Source organism: Tachypleus tridentatus, chromosome 6 (assembly GCF_004210375.1).
Source record: "Tachypleus tridentatus isolate NWPU-2018 chromosome 6, ASM421037v1, whole genome shotgun sequence".
NCBI classification, from domain to species: domain Eukaryota; kingdom Metazoa; phylum Arthropoda; class Merostomata; order Xiphosura; family Limulidae; genus Tachypleus; species Tachypleus tridentatus.
Window position 1 is genome coordinate 26399327 of NC_134830.1, and position 26639 is coordinate 26425965.

A 26639-nucleotide genomic window follows, 5' to 3' on the forward strand; every position below is an offset into this window, starting at 1 on the left:
GTACAAATGTAATGACGGGAATCTTTAATTCAAAAATATTATATAAATAAACGAACTTCGATTTCCTGAATATTAAATTGTTTGTTCTCTCAAAGTAGAATACAAATCGGTTTGTCATGTGAGGAAGTATTATAATGTTGATTTTTAAATAATTAGACAATAAAGCGATTACATTTCGTATATTTGTGTAGTACTAGAACGATACTTATGAAAAAAGTACCGAAAACCTGACGAACCGAAACATACATTGTAAAAATTAATATGTGTAAAGTAGTTGTGCAAGTTCACTCATTTTTTATATAACTATATAACTATATAACTATCTCGGTCAAAGCCCAACAGATCCAGCAAATGTTTATAAATAAAAATGTTTGTTTTGAATTTTGCCCAAAGCTACACGATGGCTATCTGCGTTATCCCTCTCTAATTTAGCAGTTTAGGACTACAGGGAAGGCAGTTAGTCGTCTTCACCCATCACTAACTCAACACAACGAAGAATGGGTTTGAACGTAACATAATAACGCACCCACGACTGAAAGGGTGAGCATGTTTGGTGTTACAGGGATTCGAACCCGCGACCCACCTACTACTGCCTAAATCCCGTTTATTACTGGTGATGTTAACATTCATATTCAACTTCCAAGATATAAATAAATAAAAAAAGAGTTATTTTCGAACAGATAGTTAAACTTATAGATGAACAAATATTTTGGCCGTTTAAGATTTTAAAAAAGCACTAGAAAACAACGAAATACCAAGTGTATTTACCTGTTATATCCTTTTTTAATTATCTAAAGAAGAAAAAACAAACACAAATCTAATAACTAAATTAATTCTTCTACTATTTAGCTTATGTATTTCCTTAAATAGCAGCAAAAATGTAGCTACGCCTAACATTAAATCTTTTATTTTCAAATATATCATTTAACGTGAATTATTATAGTTTATTTTTAAAATACTTTATTTACTTCCTTACATTTAAAACATATTTAAGCGTTTTCCAAACCTTTTTATTTTTATAAAAAGAAAAATGCTCGCGTATCTGATCAAAACAGTATTCATAAATGATACTCCATCTTGAAAATATGTAGCAACTTGTTATTTTAAAATCTTCAGTTAAAAATATTTGTGTTTACTAACTACAAATGTGTGACATAAAAACGTATATCTATTTATAATAAATCATCGTTTTTGTTATATCAAAATATGCAAAATTTTCAAGTATCTAATGTCTATAACTTAATAATTTTCATTTCAAGTGGAATTAACTGGTTTGGTTTTGAATTTCGTAAAAAATTACCACAAGAGCTCTCTGCGCTAATCATTCCTAATTTAGTAGTGTAAGACTAGAGGGAAGGCAGCTAATCATCACCACCCATCGGCAACTCTTGGTCTACTCTTTTACCAACGAATAATAAGATTGATCGTAACATTATAACGCATTTATGGTTAAAAGGGCGACCATGTTTTGTATGAGGGGGATTCGAATCTATGACTCTCAGATTACGAGTGGAATGCCTTAACCACTTGGCCATGCCGAGCCCAATTGCATGATATTCAACAACCATTGTAAACCATGAACCAAATGTATATATATATATATATTCATGTCCTTACGAATCTCGACAGTCAGTTGATTATTTTAAACATATTTTTTATTTGCATCAAAATTTAACTAAATAACATATGAAATGCAATTTCAGAATTAAAGAAGCCTTACTTCTGCCATATGGGGAAATAACATTGGTTTTAAATCTTCCTTAAATGCTGTTAACTATTAATTTTTAATGAACAGACCTTGATCTACGTAAACACACCGTTTTAATGTCGATATCCGTGGAAACATAACGTGTTTCTTGTTTTGAACTTTTCTTATTATTTATAAAAGTCGAAATTTGCGATGGAATTTTGTAATATTTACTGTCAAAATTTTGCTCAAATTGTTCAAGTGGTTAGTGCACCGAATTTCGGGTCGTAAGGTCTGACATGTCGTGATGTTAAATTTCAGCTCTTGGTATCTTACGAAAATGACATTCATTTCAACTTTTCCCTTCGAATTTGGGCAAAGCTTTTGCAGAACCACATGCTGCTAGATGACTGCCTTCCATTTAATCAGATGGCCCGGTATGGCCAGGTAAGTTAAGGCGTTCGAGTTGTAATCTCAGCGTCGCGGGTTCTATTCTCTGTCGCACCAAACATGCTCGCTCTTTCAGTCCCCCATTGGTACAGCAGTAAGTCTACGGATTTACAGCGCTAAAATCAGGGGTTCGATTTTCAGCCGTGGGGGCGTTATAATGTGACGGTCAATCCCATTATTCGTTGGTAGAAGAGTAGCCCAAGAGTTGGCGGTGGGTGGTGATGACTAGCTGCCTTCCCTCTAGTCTTACACTACTAAATTAGGGACGGCTAGCACAGATAGCCCTCGAGTAGCTTTGTGCGAAATTTAAAAAACAAACAAAATAAACCATTTAAGCAGATTTCAAAATTAGGAATGGCTAGTGCATAACACAATATTCAGGTGAACAGTACTAGCAGTAGTAATCCACAAAATTACATTCAGAAGTATTGGCATGTTCTAGTGGTTTCTATTGTTGTTAAACCTGAGACATACAACTGTGCTACTGAGAAACATGTATTCGTTTAAATAAGCACGACAGCCACAGTAAACTATCACTTTACTGATGTCGTGTTAATTGGTTCCTCTACCATATTGGGGGCAGGAACGCTAACTTCAAGAGGTAAGTTTTATCTTACTTACCCCCATATGGTAGTACCTTATTTTTAGTTTTTATGTATTTATTTATTATTTCTCATCTTTTTATGTTTATCTTTTTTTTTCTTATTCTTATTTTAACTTGGGTGAGCAATCACCTTCCCACAACTGTCTACAGACAGTGAAGGATGATATAGATGTGAGACGTTGTGGGCTTGAGCACCCAAATCTCGCTCTCCTAATTTCCGATTTTCTTATGTGAGACTAGCGAATTAGAGATTAAGACTAATAGATGGTGTATCCCCACCGTAATGTGGGTCCTACTTCCGTAGTCACCTCCAAATCCTAGGATATATTATATAATCCCAAGTTGTAGCTTGTACCCTTGGATCATTTTCTTTAAAATTATGCAGTGTATTTTATTTCATGTTAATGTATTTTGGTTTATGGCTTAATAAATTATGGTTATATTATATATATTATAATATACCCTTTTTAGTTAATAGTCATAGACGTGAACTGTCGTAATTACGAGAAGCAGAAACGTTTGTCTGAGTATCAGTCAAGTTTTGTATAGCTTTATCTCGGGATATAGGGTTCCTTTAAATGTGCATTCGAAGCCAAAATTAAATAAGTGCAAACGACCACACAAATTCGGTAATCAAGGAAACCCTCTTTTTTTATGAATCAGTATGAAAACATTAATAAGTAATAATATTAATTTACCTTATGGATGAGAGACAAAAAGCATTGCACGATCATCCAATACTAAAGGCTTATAAACTGCAAAATCCTGCCTTGATGAAATGAGTATCCTGGAAAGGAAGGTGATACATTCAGAAAATAACATAAAATATGAATTCTGTGTCGTGTAACTTTATGTGTGCTGTTTATGAACAGCATTAGTGAATCCCTTATTTTCTCATTATGGATTCGAACTCTAGCTAATAAATATAAACAACTACACATCTTAAACTAAAGACGCATATATGGCACATTAACCAATGTTACCGTGAAATTTCAGCTCGATCATGTAGAACAGATTTGTTCGTAATTTCTTTGAAGTTTCTGAATTCTTGTAGGCTAAATTAGGCTAGTTTAATGAATAGAATAGTTTATTTGTTTTTCGCACAAAGCTATACGAGGGCTATCTGACCGAGCCGTCCCTAATTTAGCACTGTAAGACTAGACGGAAGGCAGCTAGTCATCACCACCCACCACCAACTCTTTGGCTACTCTTAAACCAACGAATGGTGGGATTTATAACACCCCTACAGCTTAAAGAGTGAGCATGTTTGATGTGACGAAAATTCGAACCCGCGACCCTCAGATTAAAAGTCTAGTGCCTTAACCACGTGGCTATGCCGGGCCTAATGAATAGAATTAGATTTGTTTGATATAACTTGTTAATTAGAGAAGCCCTATGATTAATGTAGTTGTAACATTGTATCTATGTTTCCTGATATCCGAGGGCGATGGAACTTTAGAAATTTATCGTGTTGAATTGCGAAACTGTGTTTTGTAATCGTAATTAAACTTAATGTTTTGATCAGAAACATTGTTTTTATGTCTTAATCAGTCTACAACGTCTCTGTCAATCAAAATTAAATCTGGTAAATAAGATGCGAATGACTCTTCCTACGTTCTGTTTACACTGTATATTAAAACCTGCAACAAATTATAATTTGTTGTTTTTTCTAAGATATTATGATAGCTTATTATCTTGTTCTGGTAATATTTACAATCCAATGTAACAATAGTACTTCTATAAATTATATATTTTACTTGATACGTATCACAATTTGAAATAGCCTGAAACAGAACCAAACAACAATTTAAATTTGAAAGTTAATTAAAATTCGAATATGTATCATATTTATTATATTTGCCAACAAGATTGATACACAGTTTTCTTTCTTAATATAAATATGCCGTTTTTTCTTCATTTATGATTAAATGAATCCCCCTTTTTCATTTTTTCAGCCTGGCATAAACTGGTAGTTAGGGAACTCGACTTGCAATTTGTGAGTTGTGGGTTCGAGTCTCATCAATCAGACGTTATAATATGGCATTTAGTCCACAATTCGTTAATAAAGAGCAGCCAAAGAGTTGAAGTTGGGTACTGTTACCTTCGCTCTAATCTATCAATTCAAAAATATCGCGGCCCAGTATGACCAGGTGGTTAAGACACTCGACTCGTGATCTGAGGGTCGCAGGCTCGAATCCCCGTTATACCAAACATGCTCACACTTTCAGCCGTGGGGGCGTTATAAAGTGACGGTCAAACCCACTATTCGTTAGTAAAAGAGTAGCCCAAGAGTTGGGGGTAGGTAGTGATGACTAGTTACCCTGCTAAATTAGGACCGGCTAGCGCAGATAGCCCTTGTGTAGCTTTGCGCGAAATTCAAAACAAACAAACAAAATGTTTCCTCATTTTAAAGCAGTTCAATCCAAAATTTATAAAACACACATTTTTTTAATAAATCATGACTCAATATCATTCATTCTCATAATCATTTATAATTTATCAATTCTTTATTCAATATATTTTATAAAGCTTGAAAAAATAACTTTTACCAAGCAATAGTTGTTAGCGGAACGTGCTTACAAATGTACTAATGATACTACAATAGCCAAAGTGGGTGGGTGCTGTTTATTCGAGCAAGCTACACAATATCAAAAAGTATATGAATGGCGAAGTCAAAGTGTTAACGTTATTATATTTAAGTATATCACGAAAAGACTGATTTTATAATGTCAGGTGTTCGAGAATCGATGGCTCTGAAGACTATCCGATGTTTGGCTCAAAAAGCATGCAGTGGATATTGCTGCCCGGGTGTCCTGTTTCTTATCAGCAATTTAAGCTTAAAAGTGGCTTCATTTTTACACTAAGGACCTCTGACCTTACCGTTTTCCCCCTGTACGGATGAGATACCTTTCAAGCTCAGATATCCTATTCCAATAACACTACGTATGTGATTATTTATATGTCGATTTCTCGACATTAACTTAACTTAAATAATCGCATAGAATTCAATCTTTATTTTTCCAACGTTTGTAGATATATTACTTCGATCATGGTTACATTCCCTAGAACAAAGTTTACGTTCCCAAACTTTCATCTTCCTGCGTAGAAAGAAAAAGGAAGCGTTTGGCCAAAATAGTTTGAATATAGCTTTACAGAATTTTTCTTGAATGTATTTAATCGTTTTATGTGGATTTCTGTAACGTGAAGCTCAATTCTGCTTGAGAAAGGACACATAACATTTTCATTTTTTTCTATATTTTCTTGCTATGTCTGCGGACTTACAACCCTAAAAACCGGATTTCGATACCCGTGGTGGGCAGAGCACAAATAGCCTATTGCGTAACTTTGTGCTTAATTCAAAACAATAACAACATATTCAATCGATCATTATAATTGCTTAAAATAATTGTATTAAAGCGAAAACTCACAGTATGTATCCTAGATTTTGGGGATAGGTTTTGATGTTCAGAACATTAACATCATTCAAACGTGGTAATTTGTAACTCCTGTTAGCCTTTCGTTAAATTTACTACAAAGTACTGGTTAAAACATAATAACAAATTCGATGCATTAGGGATGGCTTGGGCAGATAGCCCTCGTGTAGCTTTGCGCGAAATTCAAAACAAACCAAAGAAAATCGATGCATCACTTTAGAAACTATAAAGAATGACCTAATCCGACCTGATTCTGATATGCACGCTTTTGGAGTGTTTGTTTTTCTTATCACTTTTTATTTACTTAAAAGATACGTGTCGTATACAATGGCTAAAAATTTCATTTCGTACATATGTTATCAAATTATAATTTCTATGAAACGCAAATGTTTTCGTACATCAGAAATATTGTGTACTACATTTTAAAAATGCTGGATGCTTTTTGTTATGCCTTTCAGTAATGAAGCTCCTATTACAAACTGTTTTTAAATACGGCTAAGCCCAAAATATTGTATCACGTTTATGTTAGTTGTATAATATATTACCTACCCTAAGATAATATTCAGTCTAAAGTGTGTTCGTCTTACAGTACATCGCATATGTAATTGTTTATAATATTCCATCTAACTAGAAGTAAATACTAACTTTATATGAAGAGTAACATTTGTCTGTATGACTGAATCTGAGGAAGAATGTTACATAAGTGATACTGTTTATTCAGTGTGTATTTGAGCTAATGGTTTACATAAGTGGTGCTGGTGTTTTTGCCCTTCTAACCAAACTAGGAGGTATAACTTGATTTGAAATAATAAATTCAGTATGCGTTTACGCTTTTATTTGTAACTTGCCTTGAGACAGTACTTTACATAAGTTGCAATGCTAGTTCGTGTACGCAGCTTTGAAATAAATTATATTAAGTGAAAATTATTCTTAAGCCTAATTGCTTCAACGAATCTACGTCATGTTAAAAGAAGTAACTTAGCAGTGTTATCTATTTTTCCTAAGGTTAGAACCAGCTACTTTGTTCGCAACCTTAATTATTTCAAATTATATTTGTATTTCCAACTCGGATCTCTGCATATTTTTAATTGATTATCCATTCTCTGAAGCCTTCCATTCTAATATCACAAAGTTCATTAACTCTTTAAAATTTCCTCGGGGATGCGAGAAAGAAACAGGTTTTTAGATACCTGTATGTATATGACCCAAAGGCTAACGAATCAGTTAAATACTTTAAAATTCTGCCGGAGAACACGAAACGCAGTGTTAACGTATTTCATGAGTTAATTAAGAATTCTAAAAATGTCGGTCATGCATGAAAATAAAATTAGACCAGTAGGAACAAATACTATTTGTTTGTTTAATTCTGCTTAAAGCTACACGAGGGCTATCTGCGCTAGCTGTCCCCAACTTAGGAGTGTCAGACTACAGGAAAAGTAGCTAATCATCACCACCCACCGCCAACTCGTGGGCTACACTTTTACCAACGAATAGTGGGGTTAACCGTAATATTATAACACTCCCACCGCTGATAGGTCAAGCACGACCCTCAGATTTCGAGTCGAACACCTTAACCCACCTGGCTATGCCGGACCGGAACAAATACTGCACGAGCTGGTTCATAAGCATTTTTTTCCTACTCGTTATTTAAACTTTTTTGAATTATTAACACAAGTGCTTCGTGTGTCAAAGAAACATAGCTGTCAAACAAGTACAAGGAAACTGTGTTAGTATGTATAGTAATGTATCTGATGATTTTCGTTTAATTCATCTTTAAAGTTTACATCAATACAACATTAGTATTTAATACTTTACTAACGCATCATTAGGACAAACAAAACAGAAAGTTTTGCTTCACTGGTCCATCGCAGTTATCGAAATTTGTTTGAAAAAGTAAGACGTTTCAAAACTACGCCAAATATACTAAAGTTCTTTCTACAGGAATTTTTCCCCCAGTGGGACAGTCTGTGGATTTATGGCACTAACACCTGTGGCATTGCTATAAAAGGAAATAATAAAAAACATTGGAATTATAAAAGTTTTATGAATAATTCTTTGTTTATGTGGCCACCAATATGTGGCAAGTTTGCACAAATCGCTAAATTAATTTCATAAGATTTCCTTCGTCACATTTGTTCATTTGGAATTATTTACTATACAAAATTATGAGAAACCCTTACAATTGAACAAGGACTAGTGGACATAAAATAAACTCCTGTTAATGACTGTAGTTATGGTAGAAGTGTTACGAATTATCCATCTATTATCATTATTTGCTTGAACCATGTTAACTATTATCATGAGATATTTCCCACACTCAAAAAGGGATTTCCAGAATCGACCTGTTAAGGTTTGTTTTTGTTTTAAATTTCGCGCAAAGCTACACTGAGGCTATCTGAGAATATGTGTCTGAATTAAGTTTATGTTTTCTTATAGCAAAGCCATATCGGCATGTCTGCTGAGTCCACCGAGGGAAATCAAACCCCTGATTTTAGCGTTGTAAATCCGTAGACTTAACGCTGTACCATCAAGGGACCTGTTAAGGATTGGTTGCATTTATGTATGGAAGCTAAAACAATATTTTGGAGTTGTTTTGTCACTTGGCGGTAAAATCTCTCCTGGTGAACCCTGACGGCTATCTCACACAGAGCTCACATAACAAAAAGTCATACCATGAAAGAAATTAGTAACACATAGTGAGTTCTGTAGTGAAAAACATACACTGCTTTGAACCTTTGCCATATGTTATCGTGTGTAAACAAGATACATTAGAGTACACAATGGTCATTCTGTAGCCCACCTACAGTGTCGCCACCCTATGAAACACCCACATCCCGGCCACCGAATGATCCGTCCATTGTATGCTTAATTAACATTCATTTTTTTACAAAACTGTCAAAAATTTTGATGAAAAAAAAACATTTATTCTCAAACTGATTGAAAGAAAAAGCAAACGGTACAGATGAGAAAAAATCTCTATAACTTTTCATTATATGACACATTACATATATAAATAAAGGAATATACATTTAATATTTTTAGGCAGATAAGCTACAAAACAAGCAGTCAGTTACAAAACTACACATAATTGTTCACTGACAGTTTCATTTGTACGACACAAACGTTTTTGTGTCATTTTAAACCAAATTTGATCTTCTGTCACTCATGGAAACTTATTCAAAACCAAGGTATTGAACATACTTAATACTTTATAAACAAAGTATTTGCTACGAGTTGACAAACATTAGTCTTTATTGTTGTATTTTGCATAAAAGTAACTAATTTAAACAAATAGTTTTATGAGTATAAAATGAAAACATTTTCAGAGTTTCCAGTTTAGAGAAAAAAGGGAGTACCTTAGAAACTTGATGGTAAATATTTTCCGGTAATGTTACATACGCCCTGGAACCCAGCATGGCCAGGTGGTTAAGGCACTCGACTCGTAATCCGAGGGTGGCGGGTTCGAATCCCCGTCACACCAAACATGCTCGCTCTTTCAGCCGTGAGGGCGTTAAAATGTGACGGTCAATCCCACTATTCGTTGGTAAAAGAGTAGCCCAAAAGTTGGCGGTGGGTGATGATGACTAGCTGCCTTCACTCTAGCCTTACACTCCTAAGTTAGGGACAGCTAGCGCAGATAGCCCTCGTGTTGCTTTGCGCAAAATTAAAAACAGACATACGCCCTAGAATGAAAGAACACCAATATATCAATTTAAGTTCAATAGGTATTCTCTACTGTCTTGGTTGCACCTTTAGGGCAACATACATTAAGAGTTCTGATTGTATAAGTTATAAAATTTAAAAAACCACAATTAAGTATTAATCCAGTCTTCTCATTTTGTAAATATTAAATTCATATTCTGTGTATATAAACTTGATATTTATATAAAACAATAAGCATTGATAATAACTATACCACAATGAGTGCAATACGCCTACACTTTTAGTTAATGGATTTCCTTTTAATCCTATAAATGAACTACTAACAAAGCTAACAACTTACAACTTCATTCGTTTTTTTTTTATAATTTATTGAAAGAATCCTAAAAATAATACTCAATTACGAAATGAGTAAGATGAATGAGGACCGTATCTGAATTTCAAGAAATAATTTCATGACCACGAAACTACGATGTACATGTACGGATTAATTCTGCATGACAAGTCGACTCAACATAACGAATTACCATATAAACTGATTTTGCATAACAGATTCATTCTGCGTACGGAATTAAAATAAGATTTTCTTTTGCATAATAGGTTGATTTTAAATAGCATGTCGATTCAGCACAATGATTTGATTCTGCACTAGAAATAAATAAAGGGTCGAATTTGCTTATCAGGTTATAATGGTTTTCAGAACATGGTGAATGTGCTTCACGGAACCTGATATTGCATAAGTTTTTTGTGCTAGCCCTCCCTAATTTAGCAATGTAAGACTAGAGGGAAGGCAGCTAGTTATCACCACCCACCGCCAACTCTTGGGCTACTCTTTTACCAACGAACAATGGGATTGACCGTTACTTTATAACGTCCCTACGTCTGAGAAGGCGATCATGTTTGGTGCAACGGGGTTTCGAACCCTCGACCCTCAGATTACGAACTCCTTAACCCATCTGGCCATTTTGCATAAGACATGAAACTAAGTGCATGAGCACTTAAAGGTCTGTGTGATACAACAAACCTGGTGAAAAATTGAAGTCGGAATTCAAGGAAACTTCGCTTCTTTATTCATCGAAATCCTTAGAATATTATGTCATTTTCTGATTTGTAACTTAAAGTAAATCTCAAGATACGTCGGTTCAGAATATAATGAAAAATTTAAAAACTACAACGAAACAGTAAGATAAGAATTACCAAAACCTGTACGAAGAAAACTCTTAAAACTTCCTTTTTACAGTGATCCTCCGCTAGTTCCGTAATAAGTCTACGGATTTACAATACTAAAATCAGAGATTCGATTCTCCTCAATGGATTCAACAGATAGCCTAATGTGGCTTTACCATAAAAAAAATGGCCAAGCGTGTTAAGACGTGCGACTCGTAATCTGAGGGTCGCGGGTTCGCATTCCCGTCGTGCCGAACATGCTCTCCCTTTCAGCCGTGGGGGCGTTATTATGTAACAGTCAATCCCACTATTCGTTCGTAAAAGAGTAGCCCAAGAGTTGGCGGTGGGTGGTGATGACTAGCTGCCTTCTCTTTAGTCTTACACTGCTAAATTAGGGACAGGTAGCACAGATAGCCCTCGAGTAGCTTTGTGCGAAATTCAAAACAAACAAACAAACAAACCATAAGAAAATACAAACATATGCTTACAGTGTTAGATTGAGTGTCGCATTGTCAGGACTGTGAGGAAAAATAAATCATAATGTGTAGAAATAATATAAGTAAGTCACACTGAAAATACGCTATGTTGGTTTTTTGACAAACAGTGTGCAACTGTCCATAGTATTTCTACAGTAAGTTCAAGTGGTACCCATTGTTTCAATAGTGATTCATACTATCTTTCTACGCCTTTTTTCTGCGAGAGAAATGCTGTCCTGGAATACCTTGTGTGGTACTATAAGAAAAATTCCTGCTTGATTAGCCTGAGAATTGTAAAAGTTGTAGATTATTAAGTTACGCAACGAATGGACAGAGAAAGAATCTAGTTAAAAAAAACAAGAAAAAAAGATCCGTTCCAAAAAAAAAAAGACAAATATCAGAAGAGGAGTCGAATATTTTTAATGGAAAACAAACTTACGTTTAGCTTGCAAAAATCTCTTCCTGTAGATATTACGTACAACAAGCATGTTGTACGTTTTACAATGCAATCAAAACAAAACAGCAAAACGAAGAAGAAAGATTTTCACTTTTATTACAAATAAATGAGTTGCAGGAAAGGTTATCCAGAGAAGCTGGTGTTCTAAGGCAACATACGATTTCGACACCAATGCACGACTTATCCCAACTGTCTAACAAGTGACTCGTATTCTTAGAAACTTGGGGACTTGTACCAATACGGCATATGTTTTCTGCTAACTACTTCTCTTCAACCATGAGGATACGCCCCTATCTCTCCAAGTACCATATGAGCAACATGTAGTTAATACAGTGAATCAGGATCTGGACTCTGCTATTGAGAGTGACGAAATTATACGCGGATTACGAAAAGTTAACTAGATATCACACAATACATATCTGGCAATTTATTCGCATGCTATTGTATTTATTGCCGCAGTAAAATATCATAAAGTACCTTTATCTGTCGCCATATGAAATGATATATGTTATTGGATTTACTAATAAACGTAACTAAAAGTTTAATTTTCCTCTGTTTATTTCAGAAGTAATTTAGTAGAAAATATACTATGATTAATGTACAGACCCGAATACATTAGTGGCCACCATCTGATGGATTCTGGAAAGGATATAAAATATCATAAATATGTAAAGGTCACTCAGTTTGTGGTCATTTTCTCAAACAATTGATAAGGACTCTCATTATCATCCATTCTTTATTTATCATGTGTTTATTTTGTTTATATAAAAAAAGAGATGATAAAGTAAAAAATTCTTTAAAATAAAAATTGCTATAATAACCATATTCGTATAGATTCAACAGTTTAGGTTTTTGGTTTTGAATTTCGCACAAAGCTACTCGAGGGCTATCTGTGCTAGCCGTCCCCTAATTTAACAGTGTAAGACTAGAGGGAAGGCAGCTAGTCATCACCACTCACCGCCAACTCTTGGGCTACTCTTTTACCAACGAATAGTGGGATTGACCGTCACATTATAACGCCCTAACGGCTGGGAGGGCGAGCATGTTTGGCGCGACGCGGGGGCGAACCCGCGACCCTCGGATTACGAGTCGCACGCCTTACGCCCTTGGCCATGCCAGGCCGCAACAGTTTACAATGTTATATTTCTAGACCAGTTACCTGAGCAAAATCAATAAGTGTTTGAAATAAATATTCCTCAAGATGTTTATTACCAATTCAGAACTATGTATTATCGATATATTAAAAACATTTTTACTTACTGCTTCGAGTTTGTTTGTTTGAATTTCGCGCAAAGCTACACAAGGTCTATCTGTGCTAGCCTTCCCTAATTTAGCAGTGTAAGAATAGAGGGAAGGCAGATATTCATCACCATCCACCGCCAACGCTAGGGCTACTCTTTTACCAACAAATAGTGGGATTGATCGAAAATTATAACGCTCCCACGGCTGAAAGGACAAGCATGTTTGAGGTGACGTAGATTCGAAACCATGACCCTCAGATTGCGAGTCGAGCACATTAACCACCCGGCTATGCCGGGTCCGCTACTGTGTGTATTCCACTTCATTGTTAAAAAAGTAGAAAATGCAGTGTATTTTGAACAATGTTTTTGGCAAAGTTGTCATCGATTAATTAATTAACATGTCCTATCTATTAACTAATTGGTGTATACTGAATTAGAAAGGTTAGGGTATGAAACAATAAACTCAATTGTCAGGACTCTTGTAGTAGCAATACCCATTACAACAGACATTATACGTGAAGATGGACTAAACAGACATCACAACAAACAATATAATAGACATCATACGTGAAGATGGAGTAAACATAGATCACGATACCCATTACAACAGATATCATACGTGAAGAGGAACTAAGGTGACATCACAACATCCATTAGAACAGACATCATACGTGAAGAAGGACTAAACAGACATCACAACTACTATTAGAACATACATCATACATGAAGAAGGACTACACAGACATCACAACTACCATTAGAACATACATCACACATCAAGAAGGACTAAACAGACATCACAACTACTATTAGAACATACATCATACATGAAGAATGACTAAACAGACATCACAACTACTATTAGAACATACATCATACATGAAGAAGGACTACACAGACATCACAACTACCATTAGAACATACATCACACATGAAGAAGGACTAAACAGACATCACAACTACTATTAGAACATACATCATACATGAAGAAGGACTAAACAGACATCACAAAACCCATTAGAACATACATTATACGTGAAGAAGGACTAAACAGACATCACAACATCCAATAGAACAGACATCATACATGAAGAAGGATCAAATAGACATCACAACTACCATTAGAACAGACGTCATACGTGAAGAGGGACTAAACAGACATCACAACATCCAATAGAACAAACATCATACATGAAGAAGGACTAAACAGACATCACAAAACCCATTAGAAGATACGTTACACGTGAAGAAGGACTAAACAGACATCACAACATCCAATAGAACATACATCATACGTGAAGAAGGACTAAACAGACATCACAACTACCATTAGAACAAACATCATACATGAAGAAGGATCAAACAGACATCACAACTACCATTAGAACAGACATCACACATGAAGAAGGACTAAACAGACATCACAACATACCAATAGAACAAACATCATACATGAAGAAGGACTAAACAGACATCACAAAACCATTAGAAGATACATCATACATGAAGAAGGACATCACAACTACCATTAGAACATACATCACACACTAAACAGACATCACAACTACTATTAGAACATACATCATACATGAAGAAGGACTAAACAGACATCACAAAACCCATTAGAACATACATTATACGTGAAGAAGGACTAAACAGACATCACAACATCCAATAGAACAGACATTCATGAAGAAGGATCAAATAGACATCACAACTACCATTAGAACAGACGTCATTTAGTAATCCAATTAAACATCATACATGAAGAAGGACTAAACAGACATCACAAAACCCAGATTTTGTTCAAATACATTGTTTCAGAACACCCATTAAAACAGACATTAGAAGTGAAGCAAGAACTTTTAGTAATTTACCACATCCTGCAATTGTTTAAGAAGAGATGAAAGATAAAAAGAGAATTATTAAGCCGACTTAGAACGAAATATTATAGTAGTTTATAAAACAAGTTTAGTCTTAATGTCCAAAAATTTGCATCAAAAATGTAAATATAGAAATGTGATACGTTTTAATTCTCAGACGTAATTTGTCTTAGAGATTAATCCAAAATAAAAACTAGAAATATATCAACTTTGCAAACTAAGACTTTTATAAAATATGTGAAATAAGTAAGCTGGGAAGTTTTCATGCAAACTCGATTAAACTTAAAATATTCAAAGGTCCGATCACTTTAAAAAATGCTTACTTAAATTAGTCTACTGAATACGCTTAAACTAGTCAATTTTTTGTCGTCAGACGGCGCTACATCAGTAAAATATATGAAATTCAACATAGACATTAATTTCGAACTCTCTTGGTTTATCTATTTAAAATCTTACTTAATTGTACAACTACAATATTGGATGTTAATCAGTGATTGCAAATTTAAAAAAGGAATCTCCGAGAAGAGTTATTTCTAATTAAATTGTAATTTAAGTTTACGATCGGTGCGATTAAATAGTAGTTTAAGCTAAGAACGTTAACGTTGGTGACAAATAGATTAATACAATACGTAGTGAGAATGCATTGCACTTTGTAGCTTACAAAACAGAAAGTGAAAAAAAACTCACTGATCTAAAATATCGCTGGCGTGTGAAGATGCGTATATATATATAAACAAAGATATACTGAGATTGTTTCCCAGACAACACTATGTCAGGTTTTGTTCACTGGCATTACTTCTAAGGTCGTTAAACTGAAAAACTCGACAAAATGAAATATCTGTCGTAATCAAGTACCTAAAGATGTTATGCGTTTTACATTAATGACAAATTAATAATGTTTAGTGTTAATTACTTCATATTGATTCTAGAGTTCCTATAAGTTTCGTAAAGTTATATTACATTGAAAGCATGCAATAAAACTGATCTTTACTTGCTAGCATCCCAGTTCACTAACCTTTAAAGGTCCTACACTTGATCCGTCTCTCATTAAAGAGTGTAAAAGAAAAGGGAAGGCAGCTAGTCATCAACGCCCACCGCTACCTCACGAGCTACTCTTTTACCAACGAATAGTGGAATCGACCGTCACATATAACACCCATACGGCTGAAAATGCGAGCATGTTTTATATGACGGGGAAACATTTTTATGTGTATGAGCTTGAAAGGTGAAATTAGTAAGAGCAGAGGTTGTGATTGTTTAAGTAACATAGTTCCAAAGATGAGAGAAACGTTGATAATTCTTGAAAAACAATAAATTGTTACATCACCCTAAAATCATTTGAAACTGTAAAATATTCACAGCGTTATACGTTAAGAGAGTATGAATATCTGAACTCATCTATAAATAACGTTTAATATAATTATGCGTGAAACACACAATGAGAGAGAGAAAGCAGTGTGTGATGTGACAGCAAAAATATATTTCTTATAAATATGTTACAAAAACACATGACGTGTAGATGTTAACATATATTCTTACTTTCTGTAATTCTGGAATAAATATTTCTTATGGGATCCTTTTCCAGTTTATCTATATTCTTAAAGTTACTGATAGGAAAAAAACAAATTACACTTCGTAAGCCTAAAGAAGCTGCAATCAAGATTTGATAACAGAAAAGAAAAACAAGAGAAAAGTAAAATAAAAAATGTGTCCTTAAAAATCAGTTATTTAAACTACTCTTTTACCAACAAACAGTGGGATCGACCATCACATATAACTCCCATACGGCTGAAAAGGCGAGCATGACTGATATGACGGGGATTCGAACTTGCGCCTCTCAGATTACGAGTTGAGTGCCCTAACCACCTGGCCATGACGGGCCGAATTTATAGAAAAAAAATATGTATGTTTATAGCATAGTATACTGTTCAGTTCTTTGGAACTTTTTCTGCTTTTAACTAATTGCGATGCAAGTGTATATAATTCCCTATGCAGGATGTTTCTAAATCATGTCATAAACTGTTTGGTCGTGTTTCAAGAGCATTCATAAATAAACCTAAATACATTTGTTGAAGTAGGTTCTAGATACACACTACAAAAGTGCAGAATAATTATTACATTTTTTTTAGACATATAACTTAGCAACCTTTCCGTCCCACCAAACATGTTCACACGTTCAGCAGTCGAGGGTGTTATATTGTGATGGTCAATCCCAATATTTGTTGATAAAAGAGTAGCCCAAGAGTTGGCGGTGGGTGGTGATGACTAGCTATCTTCCCTCTAGTCTTACACTGCTAAATTAGGGACGGCTAGCGCATATAGCCCTCGTGTAGCTTTGCGCAAAATTCAAAACAAACCAAAGAGAGCAGCTCTCTAATAAGTAGCACGTCAACCATTGACCAAAATCTAGCACACGAAATTACTTAACTATAGTTGGACATCTGGCTTCAAAATACTAAACAAACAGTTATTAGCTCGTACATATAAGTCGTTCCAAGTTTGTATATGAAATTAAATATTTAAGTATGGTAATATTTATTCAGTTTGTCTTTTACAGAATGTTTTCCTGAACCGATACGTTTAAGACACACTGTGTTTATACTGTAACAGTGAGATCCCAATTTTATCAACACGTCTACAAAATTATATATTTATACGCTAGAAATGTAATGTCTACTGAACCCACTAGTCCACAAAATTTCTATTTGTCAATTAGAATATTATTTGACAGGATACTATATAAACTAATGCATATTCTAAAACAATATTTTTCTCGTTCTTTCGTTAATTAAGACTTTTGAGATAATATATAATTCTAATTTTTGTGAGATTATATTATTTCAATAAAACAACTCAAAAGCAAAATTAAATACATTGTGCGTTTCACTTTAATTATTTCACACATTACGTACCTTTATAAATTGGTTGAACGATTCGCAGGAGCTGTGGTGTTATTATCACATTAATCACACTGTTTACTCGTATACGGAGAAGAGTTAAGAGTACTTTTCTTTCTACAGCGTTTTAACTTAGATCGTACTTGTAACACTTACTTTACTGGTATGTCTCAAAAGTACTTTATGGTTTAATTCAGTAATAATAAATTCCTAGTTTTATATTGATATATTATTTTATAACAGAAGGGCGCTGACTCTTTGATAGTGTTTTGTGTTTCACTGCTGGAAAGTCAAGATATAACCCAAACACTTCAAACTGCATTCTGGTCAGACACGGCCAGGACCTTGAGGCACGCGACTCACAATCCGAGGGTCGCGGGTTCGAATCCCTCATCACATCAAAAATGCTCCCTCTTTCAGCCGTGAGGACGTTATAATGTTGCGGTTAATTCCTCTATTCGTTGGTAAAAGAGTAGTCCAATAGTTAGTAGTGAGTGGTCTTACACTGTTAGATTAGGGACGGCTAGCGCAGACAGTCTTCATGTAGCTTTGCGAGAAATTGAAAATAAACAAACAAACTGCATTCTCCGCAAATCAGTGGTGGTAAGGTTAAGGGTCACAATACCAGGAAATGGGGCTAAATTGCCTGTGATAGACAAACAAGAGATAGAACAATATATTTAATTTTGCGCTAAACATTGCAAGTACAATTTAAGATATGAATATGTTATAATAGTAACAGTCAGTTGGGGGTAGTGTGCTGCCGACCGCCGACATTCCCACTAATCAGTAGCTCAAAATTATGTACACCAACGAATAGCTTTGTTATATATGCAAAATACAAATAATCATAGATTTGAAATGTTCAATTGCGTGTAAGTAGTAGTATTTCTGGTGAAATGATTTCTCAAAATCTTACAAAATAAAAATTCTAACTATTTTTACATTAATAATAATTTATACCACTTATGACTTGTATAGAACTACGTTTTCTATCATAAGACAGGTTTATTAATGAAAAGTGCATTACTTCAACTAAAGTAACTGCTTCTTGCGTGTAAGTATTTGTAATTAATAGTCATTAACATATGTCACAGATAGCAAAATATTAATTTAAGTTTATAAGTGTCTGGCGTATAATTATTTGGAATTAATGTTGCAAAATATCAGGCTTAAGTGTACAAGTGTCTGGCGTAAAATTATTTGTAATTAATACTTATAACATGTGCCACATATGATGATTAAGGGTAGTTGGCTGTAATGTAATTATTTAGAATTAGCACTCAGTAACTAACATCATGGTGGGAAAAAATATCAGACTGAAGATCAGTTGACGCTTAAAAAAATTATATTAAGTCTATTAAAATATATTATTTAAATACAAATGTATGTGCCACGTATTTCGTGTTCATCAAAACAGGATATAGTTTCGAGCTGTACTTTAACCTGTTTCTGTATATTGATATATTGACAAGTGTTTAAAATATTTATTGAAATGTACGCAGTATTGATTTTAATTGAAACTTAACTTTTCAGCTTGCCTCAGTTGAAACCGATGGTGCTGACCTCTTTCGTCGATTCCGAGTGGAAAGTGGAGAAAGAGTGGATAAAGACGAAGTAAGTCTTTATAAGTTATTTAACTTTTTGTAGTGGTAAAGTTAGATATTTATAGCTTTAAGCAAATACAATATTATGAAAAAAGTTTTTAAGTTGCAAAACCAATCTTTAATTACAATTTAAGGCTTATTTAAACAGGATTATTTTAGAAACATTTCTGTTAAAACACTGCATAAAATGGTTGTAGAAATAGTTCGTGAGTGTTTTCTTACAGCAAAGCCACATCGAACTATCTGCTGAGTCCACCAAGGGGAATCGAACCCCTGAACTTAGCTTTGTAAATCCGTAGACTTACCGCTGTATCAGCAGGTAACTAACTCGTGAGAAGGAAACATATCAATTTCGTAAGAACAGTACGAGGTTTGGTTTGTATTTCGCGCAAAGCCACACGAAGGCTATCTGCACTAGCCATTTCTAATTTAGCAGTGTAAGACTAGAGGGAAAGCTGCTAATCATCACTACCCACCACCAACTCTTGAGCTACTCTTTTACTAACGAATAGTGGGATTGACCGTCACATTATAACGCCTCCACGGCTAAAAGAGCAAGCATGTTTGGTGTGACAGGGACTCGAACCCGTAACCCTCGGATTACGAGTCGAGTGCCTTAACCACCTGGCCATGTCGGGCCCACAGTACAAGGCAGGAAGCATCTTTACAATTAATTATCAAGCAATAATATGAAGTGGAATTTTCTTTAAAATATTGACATTTTAACAGATTTTTTATGTTAAAAAAGATGAAATTATTTTTAGTTCATTGTCATTACACTGAATCATGGTAGTGATGGGATTTCATTGTTACCATTTTCACTATTGGAATACTTTTAAAGCAACAGCTGGAGCTGCCGGCTAGCGCTAAGTGAGAAATTTTAAATGAATTAATTAATTTCAGGATAATTTGGAAGCTAAAGGAATATTGTTTTAGATAAAGGAATTCGAAGATAATTAAACATAATAACGAAAGGTAAAATTGACTTGACATATTGGTAAAAGGTAAAATTTTGTAGTAGTAGAAATTTGCTAGCAAAAAATAATAGATCAATTATAGAAAATAATATCAGAAAATATAATATTTAAAGTATTTTTTTTAGATGCTGTAAATGAAAAACACACAAAAAAGAGTTACATGCTGGATTCTTATAGATGCTACTTGCATAACTACTGAAAGTGCGCCATTATCCGGTGTAGCTGTAATGCTGAATTACTATTATTAATCCCAGCAATCCAATCAGATAAAATACTGAGCATGGACATCAGAAAACTCTGTTTTTCTGAAACTTTCGTGTGTTTTTTGCAGTTGCTTTTTTTATGTACGCTTCAATGTAAGAAAGACTGATGACTTATCTGCCTTAGGGCTTCACGTCATGTAAAGTTCTACATGAAGTACGAATATCTGTCGTGTAATGAACATTTTTGTGTAGACTAGTCTAACCATGGTTAGGGAAAGTAGTCCTTACAAAAAACGTCATATTATTACTCTGTTAATGAATCTAGTACAACATTGATAATTAAGATACAATAACAAACACTCTTCTCTTTTATACGATTTTTTCCCACTCGTTTCTTCTATTTAGGCTCTGCATGGCCAGGTTAAGGCACTCGACTCGTAATATTAGGGTCGCGGATTCGAATTCCCGTCACACTAAACATGCTTGCCCTTTCAGCCGTGGGGGCGTTATAATGTGACGGTCAATTCCATTATTCATTGGTAAAAGATTAGCCCAAGACTTGGCGGTGGGTAGTGATGACTAGCTGCCTTCCCTCAAGTCTTACACTGCTAATTTAGGGACGGCTAGCGAAAAAAGCCCTCGTGTAGCTTTGCGCGAAATTAAAAAACAAACAAACTGTTTGTTTCAAGTTATCGGAAGAATTGTTTTTATATATCTTTCGTTTACACGGAAACTCTTTGTAAATGTGAATTTTGTTACACTTCAAGTGTTCTTTTCATGACATGTAAAGACATGTTCTGAATTAGATGGTTATATTTCTTTTCCAGTTGTATGGCTCACCTAGTACTCCTGTTCTGGAAAATCCAGAATACCAGACGAGATGGTACTTCAAATATTTCCTTGGGCGACGTAAGCAATCTCAATTTTTTTATTATCTCATAATTGAAATTTCATGTGTCTTATGATGTTCAATGAGGAAACTTCATTACGTACTATATCTATACCGAACTGTGTGGTGCCAGCCCATGGTAGAATAAAATCAAATAAAAGCTGAAAAAAGGGACAGATGTAATATATTCTTGACATGAAAGTTACTTATGAATATATCATGAGGATATGTGACTACTAGCTGTTTGTGAGAAATAAGATTCGCACAATGAGAGGGTCATTTGTTTATTACACAACAAAACGTGCACTTATGAAACCTTCTCAGAGACCACTTTGAGTGTTTAATTTGATTAGTACGTGTAGAATCAATAGAGACTGAGAACTTGGAAGGAAAGCGGTAGCAGTCTGATCCTACATATTCAAATCAAAAATAAAACAGGTTAGCTTGGGACACTGTGTATTAAGGATTGTCATAAGGCGATAGTCTCTTATACGAAAATAATGTAATAATTGTTTTTAGAAAACAGCTTAAGCCACTTTTTCGTAGTATTTTAAAATAGGAAGTTTATTTTTCACTGAAAATCAATGAGGCACGTGTTATTAAGATTACAGACCGTGAGCTTCATTAACAGCAAGAATACTTACCTTATGACCAGGGCAGAGTTGTCTTAGAGACTTCTTTTGTCTGTTATTTAAAATAAGGACAGTTTATTATGAACTGCATTTTTTATAAAATATTTTAGCAATATTTCTGGTAGAAATAAAACTACTGTTTTTGTTTTTTTGATCGACACATAGTAAGATCCGAATAAGTTCTAAAATAAATATATTTAGGAACTAAGCATCAAACGATTTTGGCCAACGATCATAAATGTGGTCTAAAGACAGTTAAGTATTTTCGTCTTAAAATTGTAGTTGAGCCTTGTAAAATCATTGCAATCTATTTTCAATAAAGACAGGTGGGTAATGTATTGTTTCTTTTTCAATAAAGACGTGTGTAAAGTATTGTTTCTTTTTCAATAAAGACAGATGTGTAAAGTATTGTTTCATTTTCAATAAAGACGTGTGTAAAGTATTGTTTCTTTTTCAATAAAGACAGATGTCTAAAGTATTGTTTCTTTTTTAGTAAAGACAGATGTCTAAAGTATTATTCCGTTTTCAATAAAGATGGGTGTGTATTGTTTATTTTCGTATGCAAAAGAGTGTGTGGGTCTAATTATGTATTACTGCAAATAAGAGCTGAAACTGCAAAGAAAAGATATTGACATAAACATTTTTCAAAATGTTTAATTCATTTGAATCGACTTGAACATTTTTTTGTCACCACTCTGTGTTATCTCTGGCACTTTTTTCTACCTGTTAAAATAACGTAAAATTTGTACAACTTATTTACGTTTTTACAAGCATCTTTCCAGACCTATGTAATTCGAAATAAATCATTCAAAATGTATGTTATCCTTTTTTAACGAGACGTTATTTCATTCTGAAAAATACTAACTTGATGTTTAAACAGATTTTTAATATTTCTCTTTCGTTCATATTAACGTATATTGAAATAATAAAAAAAATGTGAAATTGTATCGTATAGTTCCTAATACTTAACTATGATATATTTTTACCTGTTCAGTTATTATTTTTAAATGATCACGTAACTTTTGCTTGACATGTTTGTTCCGTTTTTTAATAATGGCAGCAAAACCACCGAACTTTCGTCATCGTCGGTTGATCCCTGAGTGTATTCACATTTTTACGTTGGTTGCATAACCATTATCATATTTTCCTGGCAAAAAAAACAAAACAAAAAGAAAGAAAGATAAATTTGTTACAGTGTTTTCTGAATAGTTATTTCAATTTAGCGCAAAGCTACATGAAGGCTATCTGCACTAGCCGTCCCTAATTTAGCAGTGTAAGACTAGAGGGAAGGTAGATCGTCATTATCATCCATAGCCAGCTTTTGGTCTACTCTTATACCAACGAATAGTGGGATTCACTGACACATTATAACGCCCCCACGGCTGAAAGGGCGAGCAAATTTGGTAGGACGGGGATTCGAACCCTCAACCCTCGGATTACGAGTCGAGTGCCTTAACCATCTGGCCATGCCGAGCTCATAGTTATTTAAGCCGACAATCTTTATTATAAAATATTAAACGCACGTTCATTCCTTCATCAGAAAAAAAAATCGATTTTCTCGATATTTCGTCGCTAAGTGCAACAGAAAAGATCGAGGTAATTAGTAGAACGAAAAATAGTTCTGGAAATTGTTGCTTCAAGCGTCAATTCTTTAGAACGTCGATAATGAATAGATAAATATTCACATTTGCTGTTCCCACTTCAAGTTTTCTCAGAAACGCAATCATGTGGTTTGAAGGCATTTTAATCTCTTGCCCAGTTCTGATCTCTGTGTGATCACCTTCAATTTAGATTTTTCTCCTCTTTTGTTTTTGTGATCTGATTTTATCCAATCTACGATAACATTTGCTTATCTAAGTTCATTAGGCTTATCCAGAGAAGAAACATTCACGTGATAAAAATAAGAATTAGTTGAAGGGAAAAACATGAACAGACACAGATAGTGGTTGAATGATTAGTAGGTTTATATTTTCCTTTTAATTATCTCTAAGTCTAAAACGTTTCTATTTTCTTTCGTTTACCAGTTAGCTTCTTCCTTATTAAGACTTATTTCTTTGAATGTATTATTATTTTATTGAATTTCTTAAATCAATTTCTCTTCTATATGTACTACTCATTTTTTCTTATATTTTTACTCCACCAGCTTTTATAAAATTTCATCCTTTTGATATCGTTGTTTCTTACATTCTATTTTTGTCTTCTCCGATTATACTCTTTTCTTCACTTGTACTCAGAAAATATTATTAGTATTTCCAATCATACTGACTTGGGTTTTTTATTATTTCCGTTCTATTTCTTTTATTTATCCTTTAATCTCTCATTTCTCCAGTATATTAACTTTGTAACCTGTCCTCATTATTATCTTCATTTTATTCTGTTAGTCCACTTTTTGCTTGTTTGTTTGTTTTTGAATTTCGCACAAAGCTACTTGAGGGCTATCTGTGCTAGCCGTCCCTAATTTAGCAGTGTAAGACTAGAGGGAAGGCAGCTAGTCATCACCACCCACCGCCAACTCTTGGGCTACTCTTTTACCAACGAATAGTGGGATTGACCTTCACCTCCCCACGGCTGGGAGGGCGAGCATGTTTGGTTCGACCGGGATTCGAACCCGCAACCCTCGGATTACGAGTCAAACGCCTCAACACGCTTGGCCATGCCGGGCCCCACTTTTTGCTATCCTTATTGAATATCGTGTTTACCACACTTCCATTTCTACTGTAAATTGTACTGTTTCTTACCTTTCATTTTTTTAGTTTCTTACCTTTCTTGTTCTCATAAACTAGTCTTGTTCTCCTTTCATTTATTTTTCACGTCTGTGTTTCTCACTTCTTCATTTCCCCCACTGTATATTTTTCGTTATATTTTTTCCTCAGCGTTTCTCACTTCTTCATTTCCCCCCCCACTGTATATTTTTCGTTATATTTTTACCTCAGCGTTTCTCACTTCGTTATTTTGTACCCATTCTATCGCATTTAATCTCTTTTCTCAAATCTAGCCTCCCAATGGCTCAACGGTATGTCTGCGGCATTACAATGCTAAAAACTGGGTTTCGATACCCATGGTGTGCAAAGAACAGATAGTCTATTGTGTAGCTTTGTGCTTAATTAAAAAACAACAACAAACAACTTCTCAATTCTATGGTCTATTCTCATCTTTCCACATGTTTTTACTTTCGTTCATGTTGTCTGAACTTTTCAAATTTTTTCCATGTTCTCTTCGCTTTTCGGCTCCTCATTCTCTTACGACAGCTATTTTACTATCTTTATTTGTCACTGTGTTTCTCACCCTATATTTACGTACCATCCATTTCTTCTATTATATCGTCTAATTTCTATTTCTCACCAGTTCATTTTCTTCTAACCAGCTGTCTTGCTATTTTCTATCTCACTGTTTATGGTTCATTTTTGATTCATACTTCTATTGGCAACATCTTTCTCTTGACTTCATTGTTTCTCGCCAAGTAATTTTCTCTTGTCCACTTTTTTCCTATAATTCTAGATCACTGTGTTACTCGTCTTTTCACTTTATAATTTACATTTCTTTTATCCTCTTTCTTGATTTTTGTTTCTCAAAAATAAAACTTTTTCGTATCTACATCTTTTAATTTATGTTCTGATAGCTTCCATCAATTCGTGTTTCCACTTCCTTTGTTGTCCATAATGATTTCACCATTTCTTACTTTCTCTTTGTCCTTTGTCCATTTGTTTCGTTCATGCTCATATTATTAGGTTAATTCTTATTACACCAAAGTGAAAATTAGGATTGATTATAATAAATTTTAAAACAATACAAAAACCGTAACGAAAAGAAACGGCGTAGTCAATACCAACCAACAAAAACTAGGTACGTGAAGAAATATCGAGTTGACTCGTAATTTTGAGATTTCTCTTTTTTGCTTGTAATTTTTAATGACTTTTTCAGTTCTGATATCAGTTTATTACCACGTGCATTCCTATCGAATTAGGCGTTTCAAACTACGTGTGGATTGTCGTAAACGTTAGGAGTGGAATGTGTGTGTCAGGTTTATTTGGTGGTAAAACCTGTATTATAGAATATTTTTTCATAATAAAAAAAGACATCAGTTTATAAGATTTGATGACGTAAAAAGGATTTATGTGTGTGCATCCACTTTTATTACGACTTTATATGAAGTTAATGTAAGTAACTAACTATATTTTAAGAAATCTAATAAACAGCACGCACGTAAAGATTTCATGAAATGGAAAATAATAATTTTCGCATATTTTTTGTTTGAACTCTAACGTTTCGTATGAACACTTTTGCCGCATTGCAATTCATTTTCCAAACTTCTTTCGTCTTTGATCTACGTAACTGATTGAAAATTAATCTCGTTTAGAAAATAGATTTCATATCT

The 26639-nt window shown here is 34.2% G+C and overlaps 1 protein-coding gene across 3 annotated transcripts in view; it reads left to right on the forward strand.

Annotated features, from left to right (window-relative positions):
- LOC143252117 (GTPase-activating Rap/Ran-GAP domain-like protein 3) overlaps positions 1–26639 on the forward strand; it is a 534261-nt gene that overhangs the window by 419282 nt on the left and 88340 nt on the right. For all 3 annotated transcript variants that reach the window (XM_076503788.1, XM_076503786.1, XM_076503787.1), the window contains 2 exons: positions 19493–19573; positions 21571–21652. In XM_076503788.1, coding sequence (XP_076359903.1) covers positions 19493–19573; positions 21571–21652 — 163 coding nt within the window. The remainder of the gene's footprint in view (positions 1–19492; positions 19574–21570; positions 21653–26639) is intronic.